The sequence below is a fragment of the Haliotis asinina genome, chromosome 5 (genome assembly GCF_037392515.1).
Source record: "Haliotis asinina isolate JCU_RB_2024 chromosome 5, JCU_Hal_asi_v2, whole genome shotgun sequence".
Lineage (NCBI taxonomy): Eukaryota > Metazoa > Mollusca > Gastropoda > Lepetellida > Haliotidae > Haliotis > Haliotis asinina.
In genome coordinates, this window is record NC_090284.1 from 26,774,236 (window position 1) to 26,796,143 (window position 21,908).

Consider the following 21,908-nt stretch of genomic DNA (forward strand, 5'->3'; position numbering starts at 1 on the left):
AAAGAAATATTAGCTAGTTATGTGTGGTAACAAACACAGCACAGACTGGCCACTCCTGCAGCTGGAGCTGACGCAGTAATTGTTAAAACAAACATTCCCTCAGACATGTGCTAATGAATAAAAACCCTGAGCTCGAAATAAAAAGAATTTGTTGATTTGTTTTAATGTTTCTTTGTTTAACCGAAGAAGAGATTGATGCTATTGAACCCATAGGTGAAACTGTCTTGAGGAAGAAGTACATCAATAGCAACTGGGTAGAACATTTATTGGAGATTCAAGTTTCTCTCTCTCCAGAAAACTCAACAGAAATGTGCCCATATTACACCAGCTATCTTTCCAATAAATTCAAATCAAAACCACCATTATTTTGAGGTCATGATATTGTTTACAGTTGTTAATGGATCAGTACTGTTTTCATGCTGAAATGTATTCAGTGTTTTGAAAGTAATGTTGTGCATGCATGCTGTTCTCTCCTGTCATGCTTAGCGGTGTCTTCCTGTTGCTAAGCATGTATACACTGATCTAATGGACAGTGTGAGCAGACGTATACATCCGCAGGGTATCTAGAGATTCCTGATCAGATGCTGAAGCAGCCAGTACACAACTGTGGACCCACAGGCACCCCACTGAAACAATCCCTCCCTACACAGATTCTAATGAAGGTTTAAGGCCCCATGTACACCAAGGTCATCTTGGGAATGACAATGCTTAGGGCATCTGGTGATTCACAGAACAAACAGTATTGGGTTTGTTTGGTTCTAGGAAGTCAGGCCAAAGATACTTCGCTAACATGACCCACTCCCTCCACTCTGTATCCTACACCCAGCTTAACAGGTGTAGCGTGATGGTTGGCCTCACTAAACTCTGGGCTTCAGGGTATCACATCTGTTTCTTTACAGAACATATGTAAATACAGTCATGCCTCGTTTATCCGAACACGTGTGTTTTTCTTGAAATCGTGAAGATAAACAAATTTCCAGATATCTGAACCATGGACCATATGAACATGTACAAAGAAACGTATAAAAAATTAACTCAGAGTCATCTAGCCTTTCATAGATTGGTAAAACCTGGGTCCAACCCCAAACTGGTGAGCACCTGTTCATGGTGATTGACGTACCTAAATGTCCAGTGACTCACTCGGACATCTTCTAGCACACTATCTTGAAGCTCTGATGAGCCAACACATTCATGTTTGTTCTATAAAACCAATAGCTCTTCAAAACCAGCAATCAGTTCCGTTCCACTCATTGTCATTTACTGGAGAACAGGTTGTAAAGTCTGCACTGATGCAGAGCTCGCTCTTGTAGCATTTACCTCTTCACATCCTACAAGTCAACCATAAGGTTTATTGATGAACTGTTGTTATAGGGGAGAAATAAACAGGTTCAGATGGCCACAAAAAAGTGGTTGGCAGGAATCTTGATGAAACTGAGCTTGAGTTGTGCGGATGGACAACCAATAGATGTGCACTTCTCCCTATAGCTGAGCAATAAAACGTCCAAGCATACACGCTCTGCGACACTCAATTAACAGGATATTGATTCAGGCATAACATTGGAAAGTCCCTGCAGAATCATTGTGGAAACAATCTTGGAGAGTGAGGGATGGTATTGGGCAAGGTTAAAACCACCAGCACCTTCAGTAGAAAGCACTGCTCATGGTTAAGGGCTGTTGGTACAATTACAAGAAAGATAGTGATTGTAGATAACAATATTCTATATTATACTTCCCTCAAACGTGGACAGCAGGGAACAGCCCAGCCATTGATAGGAAGAAATAAAAGGTGAAGGAGACTATCATCCCATGTTTGACAGCAAGCAATCAAACAGTCTCACATCAGACAACAATCAGAGAGTGACTCTGAGATAGCAGTATGTGCTTTATGAATGACAGATGACTATCAGTTTATGCTTCAAATATATCTGTTCAAACTGGTTCCTGTCAACTCTAATGACAAGCGAAATGCTACAGCTGATTAAATGTATTTTGTGAGGATAATTATTTTTTTCCTGAACCAAAATAGTACTGAATGCCATGCTAAGTTCTTTACTTAACTGTAATCTATCTAATCAGACTGGCCTGTACAATTGGGTATAAATGGATGCAGAACACTTGAGAATCACTGATGATGTGTCCAACCAACAGTGCTTCCTGTGCCATTAATACACAGCAACTAAAGCTAATGTATCTTAAGTATTTACCACGATTCATGCTTATTACCCAACCCTTGTATTCCATTGTGATCAATAAAACAGTTTAATCAGCACTGTCAGCCACCTCGTTAATCAGCAGCACAGAAGACACCACAAATAACACTGTGACTTTAATATTGGACCAGACTTCCAGACAATGATCCCAATAGTCATGTTGATGAAACAGCAAACAAGCACTGACATCCTCTGACATAAAACATAAAAGGCCAGAGCCAATTGTTGCAGCTAATGCTAGTATATTGTATAGCCATGGCCTGCACAGCACAGTGACTGGAGGGATGAAGCAAGGTGTGTGATGACAGGCCTCGCATCCAAACACTTGACCAGAATAGATGGCCTCTGATGTTCAGAGGAAACACTTGTGAAGTCCACAGGAAATATGTTCACTTATCCAACAATCAATTTCTGTCACATTGATACGCTGTCTGTGAACAAGATGGTGTAATGAGAATGCAGCAGGGGTTGAGGGATACACTCACACACAACACATCACTCACACCATCAGCTACTACTTGCCTACTAGCATCATCTAACAATCTTCCTTCTTACAATCATCAGTAAGTGCTCGTCTTTGGGGAAGGTTCCACTTGCATCACATTATGTCATTTTAATCAGCAAAAGAGGAACAGGCTCCCCAATGAGACAGATGCTTTGTATATATCACTACAATAGTGACACACAGCACCAGCAGAAAACCTTGTGTTGGAAACATATTGAAATCATTGATTAATGTTGAATATCAAAGCAAAGATAATCTAAAGAGCTTATTACTGGGGACTAGATCCATACACTTTACTGAATAAAGCTTTACTTTAGTGAGTTTCTTAAATCGAAGCTAACTCAAGCAAAATTGTTGGGAAAAGTAACTCTGCCAGTAAACTATGAACGGCAGTTATGAAATACAGATACTGAATAAAAGTTTCAAGCACTTCCAAATATTTTGTACATAAACACTAAGATCATAGAGACATACATGTTTAAGACTAACAACCACACACAAACTAATTTTCATTATAGTCTGTTAGAAAACTGTCACAGTAATGGCCATGAATAGCCTGATAAATGTGGCTGCAATCCGTGTGCATAATAGTTTCCAAATTGTGCTAGCCAGTTGATCTAGCTATGCCTGAAGGTTACTAGCCCACAAAATTCATTGGCCCAAAATCTGAATGCAGAAACAAAGTATAAGATTACAAAAATAGATGAGAATAAGATCAGCATGACGTGAGTTTCTTCATTATGCTGATAAAATGAACACTTTTTATCAGGCCATAATCTTACATGACTTGAAAGTGTATTATAAGTTATCAACTCAGAGAAAGTGATAGATTTACAAAATGACCCCATGAAAATTCAAAAGCCAATGGGGCCAGTGACCAGAGATTTACTGGTCCAACTGGATATTTGCTATCCACTGGCTAGTAGTCCAGTGTCTATTTTGCACACTGGCTGCAACTGCAAATGCTGGATTAGATGTTACACCTTTGTTCCCACATTGTCAGAGATGTGTGAAGCATCTTGGTTCAAATATTGTTTCTTTCCTTGCTATCCAACTGTTGGAATGACTCACCTGCTGAGACATACAGATGTTGTCCTGATTCTCCTTCTTGTATAATGTGCTGACCTCGGCATATTTTCTTCTCGTACATACAATCAACAATTTCTCGAACTTGTGTTGCATCCAGATTCTTGAGAAAGTCGTTGTCAAGAATAGCATCTTTGATAAGCTGCTTTGATCTGAAAGGATGAGAAAAAATGACATCAATTCTACTTTTCACAATGGTAAACTACAGAAAGAATCTGAATGACAACATCAGACCAATTACCAAAGTTAACCATTGCTCTGATTTCTTTTGAACATATTACTTGCTGGAAGATAAAAAACTATGAAAATCAAACAATTCAACAAAGGTTGACTTGATGGAGCCTAACCAGCAAAATTATTAAATCATTCCTGCCTAGTCCTACTATTTATATTTCACCTGAAATATAAAAAGACCCCCAAAAAACATCATGCTCCACTTCAAAATGAGTTTTATAGAAATCCCAAAGCCAATAAATACATGTTTGTTTGTAACTGCCTTTGCACTTTGTCGGCCATGCAATAATTAACAGTGTTATGACAGTAATCTTCAAGTCTGACCTGCAGGGGGACTGATCACAGCCCTTCACCACTTCCTCAATCTAGATGCCATTGATAACCAATTGATTGCACAGAGTGATGTTGTGCAGGCCAGACACAAAACACACCCTTGATTCTGGTGGTATTGACTTTTGACAACTATTTTCAGATGTGTATCTTGACCAAGCTGGGATGAAAGCTTCAGATTCGCTGATACTTCTACTCCAGAATTGATGTTATGTCACAAGAGATGTTATGTAAACATTATCCATTTGGGCAGCTACAGTGTCACTTAAACAACAGCCTAATTGTAACTAAACCCAATCTTGGACCTTCCACATTCTGATCAGAAAGTCTTAAATCTTTCCAAACTTTGTTAAGTTATATTAGTGCTGAGATGGATCTTGATGCAGCCAGGAATGAGAAGGATACACTGCTTCTGAAGTTTGATCAAATGTTATTATGCAATCAAAATATCTGCATATGATACAGATGAAGGTAGTAGGACCTGCGTCTTGCAGTGGTGGTTAATGAGGGGACAAATTAGCTATCAATGATCAAAGACTTGTATTCTGTTTGAGTCTTTTGTGAGGAGCCCCCAGTCTGAGATAAACTACCTCCTCTGGACAGGAGTGCATGAGGCCAAGAAAGAAGAAACGATTGGGGCATTGTAGGACAGAAACAGCACAAGCCAACAGTTGGATACCAAGTATGGAGGACCAAGTGATGAGGATGGGAAGGTGGCAATGTCATGTGATGCCAGAGTGAGGATCCTGTCTGTAACCATGAGGAAGAGACGTAGATTAATGCAACTTCTAACATATGACACTGAGAAGGATTTTGACCTGAATACAGTCAACATCACAAAATCCTTCAATTTTAGATTAATCTGTTCAGGGGACAAAAAGATGGATACAGTAAACAGTTCTTGTGCATTTAAGTAGAATTACTGAGCAACAGTAATTAAAAACAAATGGACTTTTCCTTCACTGTTCATGGTTAGTTAGACCAATGTTTCCTCACATCATTAGTGTTGTTATCACCAAGAAGTGTTGCCCTACTGTTGCCGATGTGTAACTCAGGGTCTCCCAAATCAATTCTCCCTCACTAGGTAGTGACACCTGTGGACCTGTGATATGAACTAATGGGGAGGAAGTGAAGTGGAGACTGGGTTAGGTGGAGAAGGGTTAGCACCATAACACAACCTAATTGATGTCTACTTGGATTTAGAATGAAGGCCGGTCACTGAATCAATTCTGAACAAATATCTCTACAGTTTGTGCTCCCATCTGGTTGGTTTCTAGGCCAGGGCAGCTGGAGGGAGGTTGATGCAGGCCACTAGGGTTCTCCATTTCCAGGTCAAAGACCAGAATCTGTCCCATAAGTTACCCAACAGATTAGGATTTATAAATAAGTCTATGAAGTGCACTATACCACAGATTCCTGTCACGTCCACAAACATTATGATTTATGGTAGTGACTATTGTGAGTGGTAACATGTCATCAGCACTATCACAGCTGAATCCCAGAATCATGAGGGTGAGAGAGTGATTGAGTTTAGTTTTACGCCGCACTCAACAATATTACAGCTATATGGCAGCGGTCTGTAAATAATCGAGTCTGGACCACTGGATCAATCCAGTGATCAACAACATGAGCATCGATCTGCGCAATTGGGAACCGATGACATGTGTCAACCAAGTCAGCGAGCCTGACCACCCGATCCTGTTAGTCGCCTCTTACGACAAGCTGCGTCGCCTTTTATGGCAAGCATGGGTTGCTGAAGGCCTATTCTACCCCGGGACCTTCATGGGTCGAATCATGAGGGAATTTCATAAACATGCTTCAGTTCCAGTTACAGTTTGTGAATGATCTGATGCTAAACAATGAGTGCTCATTCTACATGCTGCTAATCTCTCAACCAGGCCAAATTTACCACTATTATTTTGCCATGCCTTTGGGCCGAGGTTAGTGGTTTCCAGTACTATCTACGCTACCCACTGCCAACCAGGAACAATAATCACATGCCTGACAATGTCTATGTAATATCAAGTAATCTGTGTACTGCACAATAATGAAGACCAGAGAAGAAAGTGCCACATCTGAATCCCTGGCTATATTCCTCCTGTTTCCACTAAGCCAGGACAGCATCCCCTGTATCAATAAGGTAAAGAACTGGGAGCCCATTTGCTCCTGGAAATTGTTGCAGTTCCCAATATTTGCACAATTGATTACTGTTTGCCGTGTATTTGCTGAATATGGTCGTGTGTCAGACAATGTTAGGTCACGACTGTGGGTGTTCTGGGATCAGGCAGAGCCAGTGTGTCAGTGTCTATCTACATCATTCCTCCTAATCAGATCTGTGTGTGTGAGAATCTGACCATGTGTCTAGAACAGGGATGAGGAACTTATGAGCTGTGAGTGGTAGGGAGGTTGGAAGCTGGCTGGCTAGTCTATTCCATTTATTGCTTGGTCGCAGGCATAACATACAGAGACTGAAATTACTGGCAGCAAATACATCAAATATGACACCTTATAATCTGATATGCCACCTTAAATATACATGGTTAGAAATTTCTGCCACTCACTTGATCTGATTTGATTTCGTGTTTTGATGCTCAGTGTGTGTGATAAATGCGAGTTAATATGTACTGTATCCCATCACGATGGGGTATGTGGCAAATGAAGCGAGTTTACCAACCCTATTTGTGATGATTGGATTGTTCGATCATGCTCCCAACTGAGACCTCTTACCTCTAAAATATTTGGCAGCCTTCTAATACTAACAAAAACACATAATAGGAGATATACATAAACATTCAAAACTTGAAGCACTTTTGACCAATGGTTTTACACATGTTCATAAATATTGTCAAACAAGGTCTTGCTGTTAAGCAAATGTTCAGTCCTGGTGCTTCAGAAGCACCAGGAAGTTATTTGATTACATCTTTTGAGGTCATCTCCACTAACAATACACCAGCACTTAAAATACAGGGAATTTCAAAGTGCACAGGATCACAACAATGTGTGGAATACAGAAATGTCACTTTTGGTGGATGCAACAAGTAACAAAATATCTTTTCTCAGTCTACTTGTGCAAACACCAAAACGTTCATCCAAACACTGGGTATGAGAACTGGGTATGAAAAACACATCCTTACATGGCAGACTTTACACTGACATTCCAGAACCGAAAGGAAAATAAAAGTTAATTCCCTCACACATTGAAACATGCTTCAAACACATACCCTTCCTATAATCTTGCATGACTGAAGAAGTATATATATACGTTTTATAAAATTCAGAGGCATTAAGCATGTGTATCAACTACAAACACAGACATGCTGAACTGCTTTGGAATGAAACAGTCTGCAGTACTGTAATTCATGAAATTATTTTGGAAAAAAATTAGTTTTTTATGCTTGCATACATGAAGTGGTGTATTGTTATCTTGACTATACATTATACTTTCATGTTAGGTTGGTTCAGTATGTATTGTGTGGAAGATGATGTACCTGACAATGTTCATGATAAACAATGTGTTTCAGCAGAAGATTTAGTGCTTCCTGCAATCTTTACTGTCAAGTATGTACAGCTTGTTTAAATAAGTCTACCAAGCAGTTATAATAACTGATGCCAAGTATGTATGACCACATCTTTCTTGTCAAGCCTGTCACACTGAAGAAAGCAAAACAGAGCTCAAACATATAGCTAATATTTTCTGTATTATAACAACAGAGGTGGTTAATACCTAACGATGCTCATATATCTTCAGTTGTTACAAACCTATGTGTGTAACGACTCTTAAAATCCATACATCAGTCTTTGGTGATTTGGCCTTTCCCAATAGAGTATGTCCTCTGAGTTTCCCTACTTTTGATTTCCTGGATATTAGATTCCTATGTCATGGAGTTGAAGTTAATTGAACTGTTATCACCCTGTACTATATCTTTGGATTCTACGTCTACAGTCTTGATGTGTCTTAAAAGTTCAAAGATAGGGTTACTCTCATTAATTTCATGATGCATTTGAGCCCTAAGGTCTATAAGCACATTAATTTAGTGAAGCATTAATTTCCTGATTTACTGCATACACTGTCAAACAAGTACCCAGACCTACTTTCACCGAGAACACTGATGCCTTGGGGGACAGTCCAGGAATCGGTGCGCAGAACCACAAAATGGAATGTGTTCATTATAAAATGATTGTTTCAGTCCTTTTCTCAACGTTTCATTCTCTCTGGTCTACAGCTCGTGTAAGTGATGTAGAGCAATACTGTGTGAAGCATGTCTCATGGGCTCTCACTGATGAGGGAAGCCATCAGTAATAGCTACTACATCAGGTGTGAGGGGAATACCTACTTCAAAACACAGCAATGCATGTAATGTTCCTGGAATCAACAGCCAGCGTTTATATCATGATGCTTGGAAGAAGAAATTTTACAGTTCATTGTTTTTGGTTGAGAGAACAGATCTTAAAAAAATGAAGTCAAACAACAGACATATACATAATTCTGACAGACTTGTTTCACAAATGGTTTTGGCCTCTACAGTTTACTAAAACGCACACCAAGCTTTTGAATGTTTTATGCACTTTCATTAAGTTGAACATTTCCCACTGGAGGTGTTTTCCATGTTGTTCCTATAGAAGATAAAAGGTAGACTTGCTTTAGTTCATCTCAGATGTTGAAAGAGCCATCATTGCACAGGCACTCTAAATCATACGTACTTCATCAGACAGCAGGTTCAGATTTCAGTTTTATATATAGGAACATCGCATTTAGTTCCATTAATGAACAATTTCATTAGACACAATACAGAAGAACCTCTAAAGATGGCTCTTGGACAGCTTCTCCTCTAACAATGTCAAGTGCAAGCTTTCAGCTTTCTTTTCTGCCATAAATGGCTAGCAAGCTTCACTAGGTTTTTGCCAGCTATTTTCCACCAGGTTTGTTAAAGTGATGACTTTGACAACAGTGGGCTTCCCCACCGTCTGCCATGTTGCTTACAGTCTAGCACCAGTCACTTCTAGACACACTGCTGGCAATGATGTTGTCACCAGCCACATGACTGGGCCCACAATGAGGAAATCATTGACCTTGATAGAAAGTATGATGGGAAACGTTATTTTGCCATCCTGGCTGAATGACGTTATTATTACAGCTTTCACAAGATAGATGGACTCTATTAGGCAAGATTGATCAAGTGTGGGCTTAATTCAGCTATGATTCTATACCACTCTTTACTGTCCATTATGGAGATCAGACAGGGAGAGTGAAAATTGCTTTCCATCTACCCGTCAAGTTCCAAGAGTGATTCATCCAACTCAACACCCATTCATTTGCCAGCACATATCAGGAGTTTGGTAAAAGATATTCATCCTGGGCAGTAAGGTCCACATCACTGAGTGTGCCCCCCACTGCACCGAGGACACAATCCTTCACTTAGCCCCATGTATGGATCAAATCAGCACACCCCCACACTCCTGCTAGTCTTGGCTGTCAATCAGATACATTGCTATGTAACTGAAGTGGTCATTCTGACCACCAGACACATATACCAGTCAAACCAACATCCCTCACATCGACTTGTGTTTAGAAAAAAAACCTGTTTTTTTGTGACAGTGTTTACTTTTAATATAACTTAAAACCCTTCAAAACAACCTGAATTCCCCCTTCTTAATAGCAAAACATGGCATTCCTTGCTGTGAGGAAACTCTCAAATTAGCACCAACTACAATGAACACCTTTTTCTCACTGAGTAAACATGGTTTTAAAATGGAAAAGGACCAGTAACAGAGACAGACTATGATGGACCAGTAACAGAGAAAGACTATGAAGGACCAGTAACAGAGACAGGGTATGATGGACCAGTAACAGGGACAGGGTATGAAGGACCAGTAACAGAGACAGGGTATGATGGACCAGTAACAGAGACAGGCTATTATCAATGAGAGACAAAGTTACACTGCTCTCCTAATGATTGAAGAGCGACCCATTCACACTTCTCTCCCAATGATCGATGAGAAACAATGTTACACTGCTCTCCCAATGATCGATGAGACACAGTTACACCGCTCTCCTAATGACTAACATGGCAGACAATGATCAATGAGATACAGTTGCAGTGTTCTCTTAATGATTAACATAAGATAGATAACAATACTCTCCCAATGATCAGTGTGAGACACAGTTACACCACTCTCCCAATGATTGATGAGACATAGGTACACATCACCACTTTCCCAATGATCAGTTTGAGACAGTTACACCACTTTCCCAATAATTAACAAGAGAGACAGATACACCACTCTCACAACAATTATCAGAGACACGGTTACATCACTCTCCCAATAAATACTGTGAGATACAGTTACATCACCAATGACTAAGGTGAGACAGTTACACCACCAATGATTAAGGTGAGCCATCAGGTTCCAAATGTCTGACAGTAGTTGTCTGCAATTAAACAAGTAGAAGGCCCAATTGTCACTGGACCAATGGGAAAACCATTCTGTCTTTCACTCCCCTCACAGGCCTGATCAGGGACTTCCCAACTCTCCTCAGAAATCTTTGATTCTGATCACACTGACCATGATGTTGACTTCACCATTTGCGTCCCCTCTTGAATCTTTCCTAATTAGATTAGGGCTTAAACACCAGCAATAGCCCTACTTCAAACACAGATTGTGGAATTGCTTTGTGTCCAGTCAATAGCAGTCCAGCCTAGGTTGCTGATACTTTGCCAATCTTGGGGAGCATTCGGAATTAATGTAGGTTCACCAATCAGACCATGCAATACTGTTGTAGCACAAAATCTCTCTTATCTGAGTGTAATCAGAATCTGTAGTCATACATTTCCCACCAGGATCTATTCAGTGTCCACGACCTCAACATCCCAGATCAAATCCTACCCACTCATTAGTGGAAGCAGAATGATTCGCTAAATACTGGGACATTGGAAATTGTTTCACTGAAGGCATATTGTGTGACAAAAGATCCATTTGCGCAAAAGATCCATGGTTTTCAAACATTGCATGTTTTTCAGACCCAAAATCTGAATAAGCTATATATGAGAATGAGTTTCCATTTTCTTGAACTATAAAAGTACCTAGTAGCCCACTGATCTTACACAGAGATTTCTTGGTTTTCCTGAGCTCGTTCAGCAATATCCATGGTCCATGTTGCCCCCTGAGCTCATACAAAAGCATCCTGTAGCCCCCCTGAACTTATATGGAGATATCATATTTGCCCGAGCTCTTACAGTGATATTCTGTTACCCCCTGAGTTCATACAAGGAAATCCTATTGAACTCCCAATCCAATGAAGGGATTACAAGACTATTAGGCATATTTCTGTATAGATGCTGCCAGTGTATGTTGTAGACTCTACTTGTATCAGCTTCCTTAATGAAACTATCGACTGCATTTGTATACAAAAAGATGTGAAGAATGAGAAGACATATTTTTGTACCTTGAATATTATCTATTCATGAAACTGTTCATTTGACTTTTCCCTTACAGCTATATTCAAATAACTCTAGCTGAATGAACAGCTAAATGAATCATAGCTAAAGATGCTAATGAAAGTGTACTCTTTTTTTGCCATATTTGTAAGCACTGAAAAAGACACATTCTAAAATTCTGGATGTCAAACTAAATCACCAAAGATGAAGACCCAGAGAGATATGCTATTCTCTTAGAAGATGCATCCTTGAAAGCATATCTTTCACTGAATAAATACCTGACCACTATAGTGACCTGTAGTGTGACCTTTTCCCTTCTACCACCCAAGTCAGTGGGAACATCATACCTTCCATGTCATTCATCTCCCACCTCAATGGAAACTTTATCCCTTCCATGTCATTCACTACCTAGATCAGTGGATACATCATACCTTACATGTCATTCATCATCCAGATCAGTTGGGATTTCATCCTTCCAGGTCATTCATCACCCAGATCAGTGGGGACATCATACTTTCCATGTCATTCATCATCCAGATCAGTGGGGACATCATACCTTACATGTCATTCATCATCCAGATCAGTGGGGACATCATACTTTCCATGTCATTCATCATCCAGATCAGTGGGGACATCATACTCTCCATGTCATTCATCATCCAGATCAGTGGGAACTTCATTCCTTCCATGTCATTCATCATCAAGATCAGTGGGGGCAACATACTTTCCATGTCATTCATCATCCAGATCAGTGGGGGCAAAATACTTTCCATGTCATTCATCATCCAGATCAGTGGGGGCAACATACTCTCCATGTCATTCATCATCCAGATCAGTGGGGACATCATACTCTCCATGTCATTCATCATCCAGATCAGTGGGAACTTCATTCCTTCCATGTCATTCATCATCCAGATCAGTTGGGATTTCATCCCTCCAGGTCATTCATCATCTAGATCAGTGGGGGCATCATCCCTACCATGTCATTCATCATCCAGATTAGTGGGGGCATCATCCCTTCAATGTCATTCATCATCCAGATCAGTTGGGATTTCATCCCTCCAGGTCATTCATCATCCAGATCAGTGGGGGCATCATCCCTTCCAGGTCATTCATCATCCAGATCAGTGGGGGCATCATCCCTCCAGGTCATTTATCATCCAGATAAGAGGGGGGCATCATCCCTTCAATGTCATTCATCATCCAGATCAGTGGGGGCATCATCCCTCCAGGTCATTCATCATCCAGGTCAGTGGGGGCATCATCCCTTCAAAGTCATTCATCATCCAGATCAGTTGGGATTTCATCCTTCCAGGTCATTCATCATCCAGATGAGTGGGGACATCATACCTTACATGTCATTCATCATCCAGATCAGTGGGGACATCATACTTTCCATGTCATTCATCATCCAGATCAGTGGGAACTTCATTCCTTCCATGTCATTCATCTCCCAGCTCAATTGGAACTTTATCCCTTCCATGTCTTTCACTACCTAGATCAGTGGATACATCATACCTTACATGTCATTCATCATCCAGATCAGTTGGGATTTCATCCTTCCAGGTCATTCATCACCCAGATCAGTGGGGACATCATACTTTCCATGTCATTCATCATCCAGATCAGTAGGGACATCATATTTTCCATGTAATTCATCATCCAGATCAGTGGGGGCAACATACTTTCCATGTCATTCATCATCCAGATCAGTGGGGACATCATACTCTCCATGTCATTCATCATCCAGATCAGTGGGGACATCATACTCTCCATGTCATTCATCATCCAGATCAGTGGGAACTTCATTCCTTCCAGGTCATTCATCATCCAGATCAGTTGGGATTTCATCCCTCCAGGTCATTCATCATCTAGATCAGTGGGGACATCATCCCTTCCATGTCATTCATCATCCAGATTAGTGGGGGCATCATCCCTTCAATGTCATTCATCATCCAGATCACTGGGGACATCATACTCTCCATGTCATTCATCATCCAGATCAGTGGGGACATCATACCTTACATGTCATTCATCATCCAGATCAGTGGGGACATCATACTTTCCATGTCATTCATCATCCAGATCAGTGGGGACATCATACCTTACATGTCATTCATCATCCAGATTAGTGGGGACATCATACTTTCCATGTCATTCATCATCCAGATCAGTGGGGACATCATACCTTACATGTCATTCATCATCCAGATCAGTGGGGACATCATACCTTACATGTCATTCATCATCCAGATCAGTGGGGACATCATACTTTCCATGTCATTCATCATCCAGATCAGTGGGGATATCATACTTTCCATGTCATTCATCATCCAGATCAGTGGGGACATCATACTTTCCATGTCATTCATCATCCAGATCAGTGGGGACATCATACTTTCACCAGATCATCATCCAGATCAGTGGGAACTTCATTCCTTCCATGTCATTCATCATCCAGATCAGTTGGGATTTCATCCCTCCAGGTCATTCATCATCTAGATCAGTGGGGGCATCATCCCTCCAGGTCATTCATCATCCAGATCAGTGGGGGCATCATCCCTTCAATGTCATTAATCACCCAGATCAGTGGGGGCATCATCCCTCCAGGTCATTCAGTATCCAGATCAGTGGGGGCATCATCCCTTCCATGTCATTCATCATCCAGATCACTGGGAACTTCATCCCTTCAATGTCATTCATCACCCAGACCAGTGTGGGCATCATCCCTTACATGTCATTAATCACCCAGATCAGCGGGGGCATCATTTCTTCCATGTCATTCATTACCCAGATCAGTGGGGACATCATACCTTCCAGGTCATTCATCATCCAGATCAGCGGGGACATCATGTCTTCCATGTCATTCATCACCTAGATCAGTGGGGGCATCATTTCTTCAATGTCATTCATTACCCAGATCAGTGGGGGCATCATCCCTTCAATGTCATTCATCATCCAGATCACTGGGGACATCATACCTTCCAGGTCATTCATCATCCAGATCAGTGGGGACATCATGTCTTCCATGGCATTCATCACCTAGATCAGTGGGGGCATCATCCCTTCAATGTCATTCATCATCCAGATCACTGGGAACTTCATCCCTTCAATGTCATTCATCACCCAGACCAGTGTGGGCATCATCCCTTCAATGTCATTCATCATCCAGATCACTGGGGGCATCATCCCTTCCAGGTCATTCATCATCCAGATCAGTAGGAACTTTATCCCTTACACACAATAATTTCATCTTACATGTAACATTAACTGTCTGATGTGTAGTTTTACTTGCAGCCTGAAACTGTGTAGTGTCAGGTTACCAGTTGGATATGATATCATGGTTGCTTTATGTAAGGTCATGCTACATATTTCCTTGTTTTATCTGATGTGTTGCCAGTTATATGCGACATATTATTTGTATTGTGTGAGATATTGCTGGCATCAGGTGATTAGTTGCCAGTATTTTGTGATGTGATGCTTGTTTCATGTGATAGCATACAAATATAGGAAGGAGTTATACAAGCTATCAGTGTATATACATGAGCTGAAATAAACTTCAGAACTGTCCATTCTCACTTGGAACATTGTTTCATCGTTCATGCCAAATAGGGTCACAACTGTGCCCCAAATACCCTCTTTAAATAAGATTCAACCAAATGTTTCCTTAATTGAATTTGTTTTCTTCATGTTGCTTTGACTGGTACTGGAATTATATCATGGTGTGTGATCAAAGGCCTGAAGTGATGCACTTCTTAAATGTTCATCACTTTCAGATTACTACTGACACTGCTCCAGTGCTGAAAAACTTATTTACGGGCAATCTACAATAGAAATTCAACCTCATAGGTTCCTGGTGTTCCTCAAGGGAAAATATGCACAGACAATGCATTAGAGCACCATGGATTACAGGGCCAGATGTGTTACTAAATTTATTAGATAATTATATACAACACTTGTAATAAACATGAAACTGAAGGGCTTCATATTGGTACTCAATTACTACAACCCCTAGAATTTGGTCTTCCCAAAATAACAAAAGGATACAGAAAATACAAGAAACTTGAATTATTATAGATTCACACAAGTTGACAAACTGAAGGATAGCTGAACCACAGCAGACATGCACAAACTCTGCACCATCAGGATTCACTTTGCTTTCAGGGCAAGCATTGTATGGAGAGTTGTAACCTTCAATTGACTGAGTCTGCCTCATGCCACCAGCACAACCTACATCCTTGATAACCTCATAGAAACTGGCTCCTCTGTTTTCACAGACAGGAGTTATGGATATTATATCAGGAAAATCAATCCATCCACTGCAATCAAATCGTGTTTGTAAACATATGTGGCCTTAAGGAAGAGATAACAATCTCCATACTGCTCTACAGATTGGAGAACTTGGGTTGTGACCTTCCAATGATTTTTAACAGTTTATCTGACCACTCTCCACAGTTAAATATTCAAGAAAAGCCAATGTCAGATTTTACATCCCACCTACCACAACCTCAACTGCAAGTGATTCTCAACCAGTAATTGCAATGATGTTGAGGCAGATGATGTTCGCAGGCCCATTCGGCATTTTCTCCCGATAACCTCACATCCCCAGTTACATTTGCAAACGTATTGTCTCTTCTTGCCACTTTATCAGCTTATCAAGGGAAGATTGCAATGAAGATTTAGTGTAATGTTGTTACCAGCTGAAACTGCTGGCAATCTGCATCAGCAATGGCATTGTAAGCTCCTGTGAATCACCAGTCATTCAGCGGTGTACAGCCAAAGTTTGGCTATGGAATTGCCAGCTACAGCTTCCCATCACAACAGTCACATACTAGTCAATCGTCTAGCCAGATTGGTAACCCTCTATGCAAACTGTCAGTATTGAAAATTTGGTTTGGCCATGCAAATTACCTGTGTTTCTGGTGGTGTGGTAACCTGAAACTGCTGACTCAACAGACCTATCAGGTGGTTAACCAAATGAGGCTCTAGATCACTGTAAAGGGCTTACATTGCACAGGGAGTTCTTATTAAACCAGGAACACACGGCTGTACAATCCAGGAATTGCCTGACCTACCATAGAAAAGCATTAACTAAATAAATTCTTGGTTGACAAAACAATAAAACACTGCTATTGTTCAAGATCTAAATGCCAAGAGGTAGAAATCCAAAGAAACCTTTGAAAACAGGCTACACATACAGATATGGCAAGGCACTGTAACATGCTGGATCAATACCACGGTCAGTATTCTTACTGCTAGAAGACAACATCCTAGTTCAGACCAAGTCATCACCCAGTGATTGATATCATGAGCAATGTCCCATGACATTTGGGAAAGATGACTTGCAACTGAATAAAGAGTTTCATCGTATCTCCAAAAGCACAGGTCACCATGAACTAATTCTTGAAATGTTAATGCTGTTGTCATGAAAACAACTTGTCAATAGGATAGCTAGTATGCCAACTTACAACCATGTGCTTTTGTTAATCTGGATCCTGTAAATCTACTCCAGAAGCTTCATGTCCACCTCAAGTAATGAGTTTCACTGTATACAATGTGTGCTTATGAAAACAATCCGTATACTCAAACATACAATTCAGGATGTTGCTGGATTGAGGCACTGTATCAAGTTGCTGTATGTGTAATATAAATCCATTTATACTGACATCCTATCTCACTGAAACAGCCCTCTTGGAAAGAACATAGACAAATGTTTTTTCCTCAGTCAGAGTCCTATAATAAACAGATGAGGCAAACACTGATGAATTAATTACTTCCTTATGTTAATATAACAGACAATCTGGCATGAGGATGTTCTCCGCCGATGGACTTTTACCAGGACCTACTGGGCATATCCACCATTAGTATCAGTATCTGCCACTCGGAGACACTTTGTGATGTTGCTTATGTTTACATACATCTTCTTGCACGCACAGTTGTCGCCTAACCCCAGTTTGGCATAGGGTAAGACCACCTGTCTTTGTTTCTTGACCTGGGCTTACATAGGTCATGGTCATCGGACATGGTTTTACTCAAACATAAAAGAGTATGTTTTTTGTTTAAAGCTGCACTCAGCAATATTCCAGCTCTATGGCAGGTTCTGAAAATAACTGAGTCTGGACCAGACAATCCTGTGATCAACAGTATGAGCATCAATCTACACAACTGGGGTACCATGACATGTGTCAACCAGGTCAGCAGGCCTTACCACCCGATCCTGTCAGTGGTCTCCTACAACAAGCCTGGGTTGCTGAAGACCAATTTTAACCCAGATCTTCACAGGTTGTAAATGACAGTACTGATGAGAAATGCTCTTGTTGTACAGCTCATTCAGGATGGATGATAGTCATGTACAACACAATGGGGATTAGTATCCTATAGGTAATGGCAACTGAAAGATTCTAGACTAATGCACATTATGATTACACCGTAATTACCCTTTGGAACTAAAGTTCACTCAGAATATGGTTGTCCCAAACCATCACTTCAGTATTATACTACTGGTTCCCACACTTCAGCTTGTCTGTTGAAATGAATGAAAAATACACACAAAAAATTCTAAAAACATAAACAATGCCCAAACCACTTAGAATTCATGAATTTTAACCAGAAAGTAGCAAATTCAACCTGTTTACATGTCGTATTCTTTGTGTGGCAGCTCTCTGAACCATCTGAAGATATCAGATCTCATGAACTATTCATGAATTACATGATTGTGTGTTCAGCTCACTGGTGTCTACTATCCCCAAGTAGTCACCTCAGTCTTGTCACAAAGAGAACCGACACTGATGACATATAGTGTACTGGGTATTTTCCTGGCACTGAAGCGTCATCCAGGATATAAATTGCATGGCATGCTATGAGTTCTGTTTATCTAATATCTCACAAAAAAAGTATTATTAAATAGATTTTCTTTGTGATATTGATGACAGAAACATTGACATCTTCATTATTATGCCACCATTGACAGATGCAACAACACTGAGTTTTTGTGCAGAAAGGCTCTTGAAGGTTTGACAGGAATGAATGCCTAAGCATCATATTCAGTAAGCATTTACCACACAGATCACATTCCAATACCAGGTAACATTCTGATAAGAAAGTGCCAGCTTCATGGTTCCAAAGATTGTGACATCTGATAAAAGCTGCATCAGGCACAATGTATGTCAGTATTATTTACCCCTACAACACTAATTCAGAAATAATCCTGTTATAATCTGTGAAACCCAGTTTCACCATTTCAATTTCAAACACAGTCAAATCATTTGACATGAGCCCAATAGAAGGAATATATCACCCCAGAAGCTGTTATAGTCATGACCTTGATCTGGAGTACCACGGGTGTCAACATACTGGAATGTCCTCTGGAAGGTCAGGTAATAATCTCAGGATATTATGATGCACTCTTGTGGCAGTTACAGGATGAAACAAAATGGAAAGCTGATAAATACAATAGTGTGCTTTTCCATCAGGACAAAGTGCCATTGCACAAATCAGTCACTGTTTTGGTCACAAGTGTGGCCTTGACCTTCTTCAACTTCCACTAAATGCTCCTGACCCATTGCTTTATGACATAAAGAAAGGTATACCTTGCGCCAGTTTCTACCCTTCATGTTAACCATGATATCCTACACTCTTTCACTGTAGCTTAACAGATGAATAGAAGAATACTTTACACTAAATTATTTACTGAAAGAGACACAAAATGTCAAGGGCAATTAGACATTTCTTTTAGGAATTCTTGTGATCTCTTTGGGCCTTTTATTCTCATAAATTGAGCTACATAAAGACATTTCTAAAATTTATTCTCAAACCGTAAACAAACCAACATAACACATTTGAGTTTTAAATCTGTATATTCTTTGGGATTAATTTGATGTAACTTTTTCAACCGTATGTGGTAACATGGTAAAGTTCTACATTTAATCACATTAGAGACACAGTGTGACCGAGTGATCTATTTGTAACAGTACATAGTCCCCATATTTTCTACTCCTGCCAGATTATAAAAGCTCATATACGACAGCTAGTCGGTACCTGAACCTACTCAATCAGTGACTATTGATCTCACCAACAGAAAATCAACATCAATATTTACTGTTTGTGACTGCTGAGATTAATGCTTGTAAATGGCAATGGCATCAGCACTAGGTGTGGATGATCAAATCTGGACAATTACCACAGCTTGCCAATACCTTGTCAATAATGTATTTAGCAGAGTTTAGAAGGGACTTCCGGCTGATATGGAGGCCTCACTGTCAGTTATACAAGTCAGAGTGGGTGTTGTTCTATTTTAGGTTCAACACACAAATGCCATTTGTACCTCAACAATTTGAAAAACTGTCAAACATAATTACAATTCCATTCTGACTTTTAAACATTAACCCATCCATTTTGATGCAAGTCATGAGTGTATCTAACACTCTCATTACTGAAATTCCTTTAGGGGATATGGGGGAGAGGCACAGCAGAACCATTTCTTTTTTCCTTTTAACAGCAAATTCACAACAATGAACAAAGTAATTAACACTAAATCAATAAATTTGCTTTCACCAAATCCTGTGTTGGTAATTGGTACTTAGAAACTCTTTTATATATGCAATCAGAATCATGCCATAACTGGTGCTAAAATGTAGTGACAGTGACTCTCTGACATATACCAATAATTCTGCCTAATTTAACTTTAACTCTCCAACATATACACAGACACCTATGTTCAACATACTGAATAAACTGATCTGTATTATCTTTGGAGGACTAGTTAAGAGTTGTATTAACCATCCAATGTGTTATCACAGGGGCCCCAGTTAACTGTTGTATTAACCATCCAACATGTATTATCACAGGGGCCCTAGTTAACTGTTGTATTTACCATCCAAAACATATTATCACAGGGGCCCTAGTTAACTGTTGTATTAACCATCCAACACATATTATTACAGGGGCCCTAGTTAACTTTTGTATTGACCATCCAACACATATTATTACAGGGGCCCTAGTTAACTGTTGTATTGACCATCCAACACATATTATTACAGGGGCCCTAGTTAACTGTTGTATTAACCATCCAACACAGATTATCACAGGGGCCCTAGTTAACTGTTGTATTAACCATCCAACACAGATTATTACAGGGGCCCTAGTTAACTGTTGTATTAACCATCCAACACATATTATTACAGGGGCCCTAGTTAACTGTTGTATTAACCATCCAACACATATTATTACAGGGGCCCTAGTTAACTGTTGCATTAACCATCCAACACAGATTATTACAGGGGCCCTAGTTAACTGTTGTATTAACCATCCAACACATATTATTACAGGGGCCCTAGTTAACTGTTGTATTGACCATCCAACACATATTATTACAGGGGCCCCAGTTAACTGTTGTATTAACCATCCAACACAGATTATTACAGGGGCCCTAGCTAACTGTTGTATTAACCATCCAACACAGATTATTACAGGGGCCCTAGCTAACTGTTGTATTAACCATCCAACACAGATTATTACAGGGGCCCTAGTTAACTGTTGTATTGACCATCCAACACATATTATTACAGGGGCCCTAGTTAACTGTTGTATTGACCATCCAACACATATTATTACAGGGGCCCTAGTTAACTGTTGTATTAACCATCCAACACATATTATTACAGGTGCCCTAGTTAACTGTTGTATTAACCATCCAAAACATATTATTACAGGGGCCCTAGTTAACTGTTGTATTAACCATCCAATATGTGTTATCACAGGGGCCCTAGTTAACTGTTGTATTTACCATCCAACACATATTATTACAGGGGCCCTAGTTAACTGTTGTATTAACCATCCAACACATATTATCACAGGGGCCCTAGTTAACTTTTGTATTGACCTCATTATCCAAGATCCAAGATACTTCACATATAAACTCAAAAACAGGGGGCACATTTCATCACGAAAGTTAAGAAATAGAAACAACATTGATTCTAATCCTTTGAGTCCTTAAATCAAAATGACTCCAGTGATAAATTCCTGATGAATCATAGCAAAACGTAGGATTTTACTAATCGTTTAGATTGATAACCTTTCCATGTTGTGTACAAATGGTAAATTGTATTG

At 40.0% G+C, this 21,908-nt stretch overlaps 1 protein-coding gene across 2 annotated transcripts in view; it reads right to left on the reverse strand.

The window, feature by feature from the left end:
- LOC137283645 (cGMP-dependent protein kinase 1-like) overlaps nucleotides 1-21,908 on the reverse strand; it is an 84,976-nt gene that overhangs the window by 38,049 nt on the left and 25,019 nt on the right. For both annotated transcript variants that reach the window (XM_067815251.1, XM_067815250.1), the window contains exon 3: nucleotides 3,787-3,953. In XM_067815251.1, coding sequence (XP_067671352.1) covers nucleotides 3,787-3,953 — 167 coding nt within the window. The remainder of the gene's footprint in view (nucleotides 1-3,786; nucleotides 3,954-21,908) is intronic.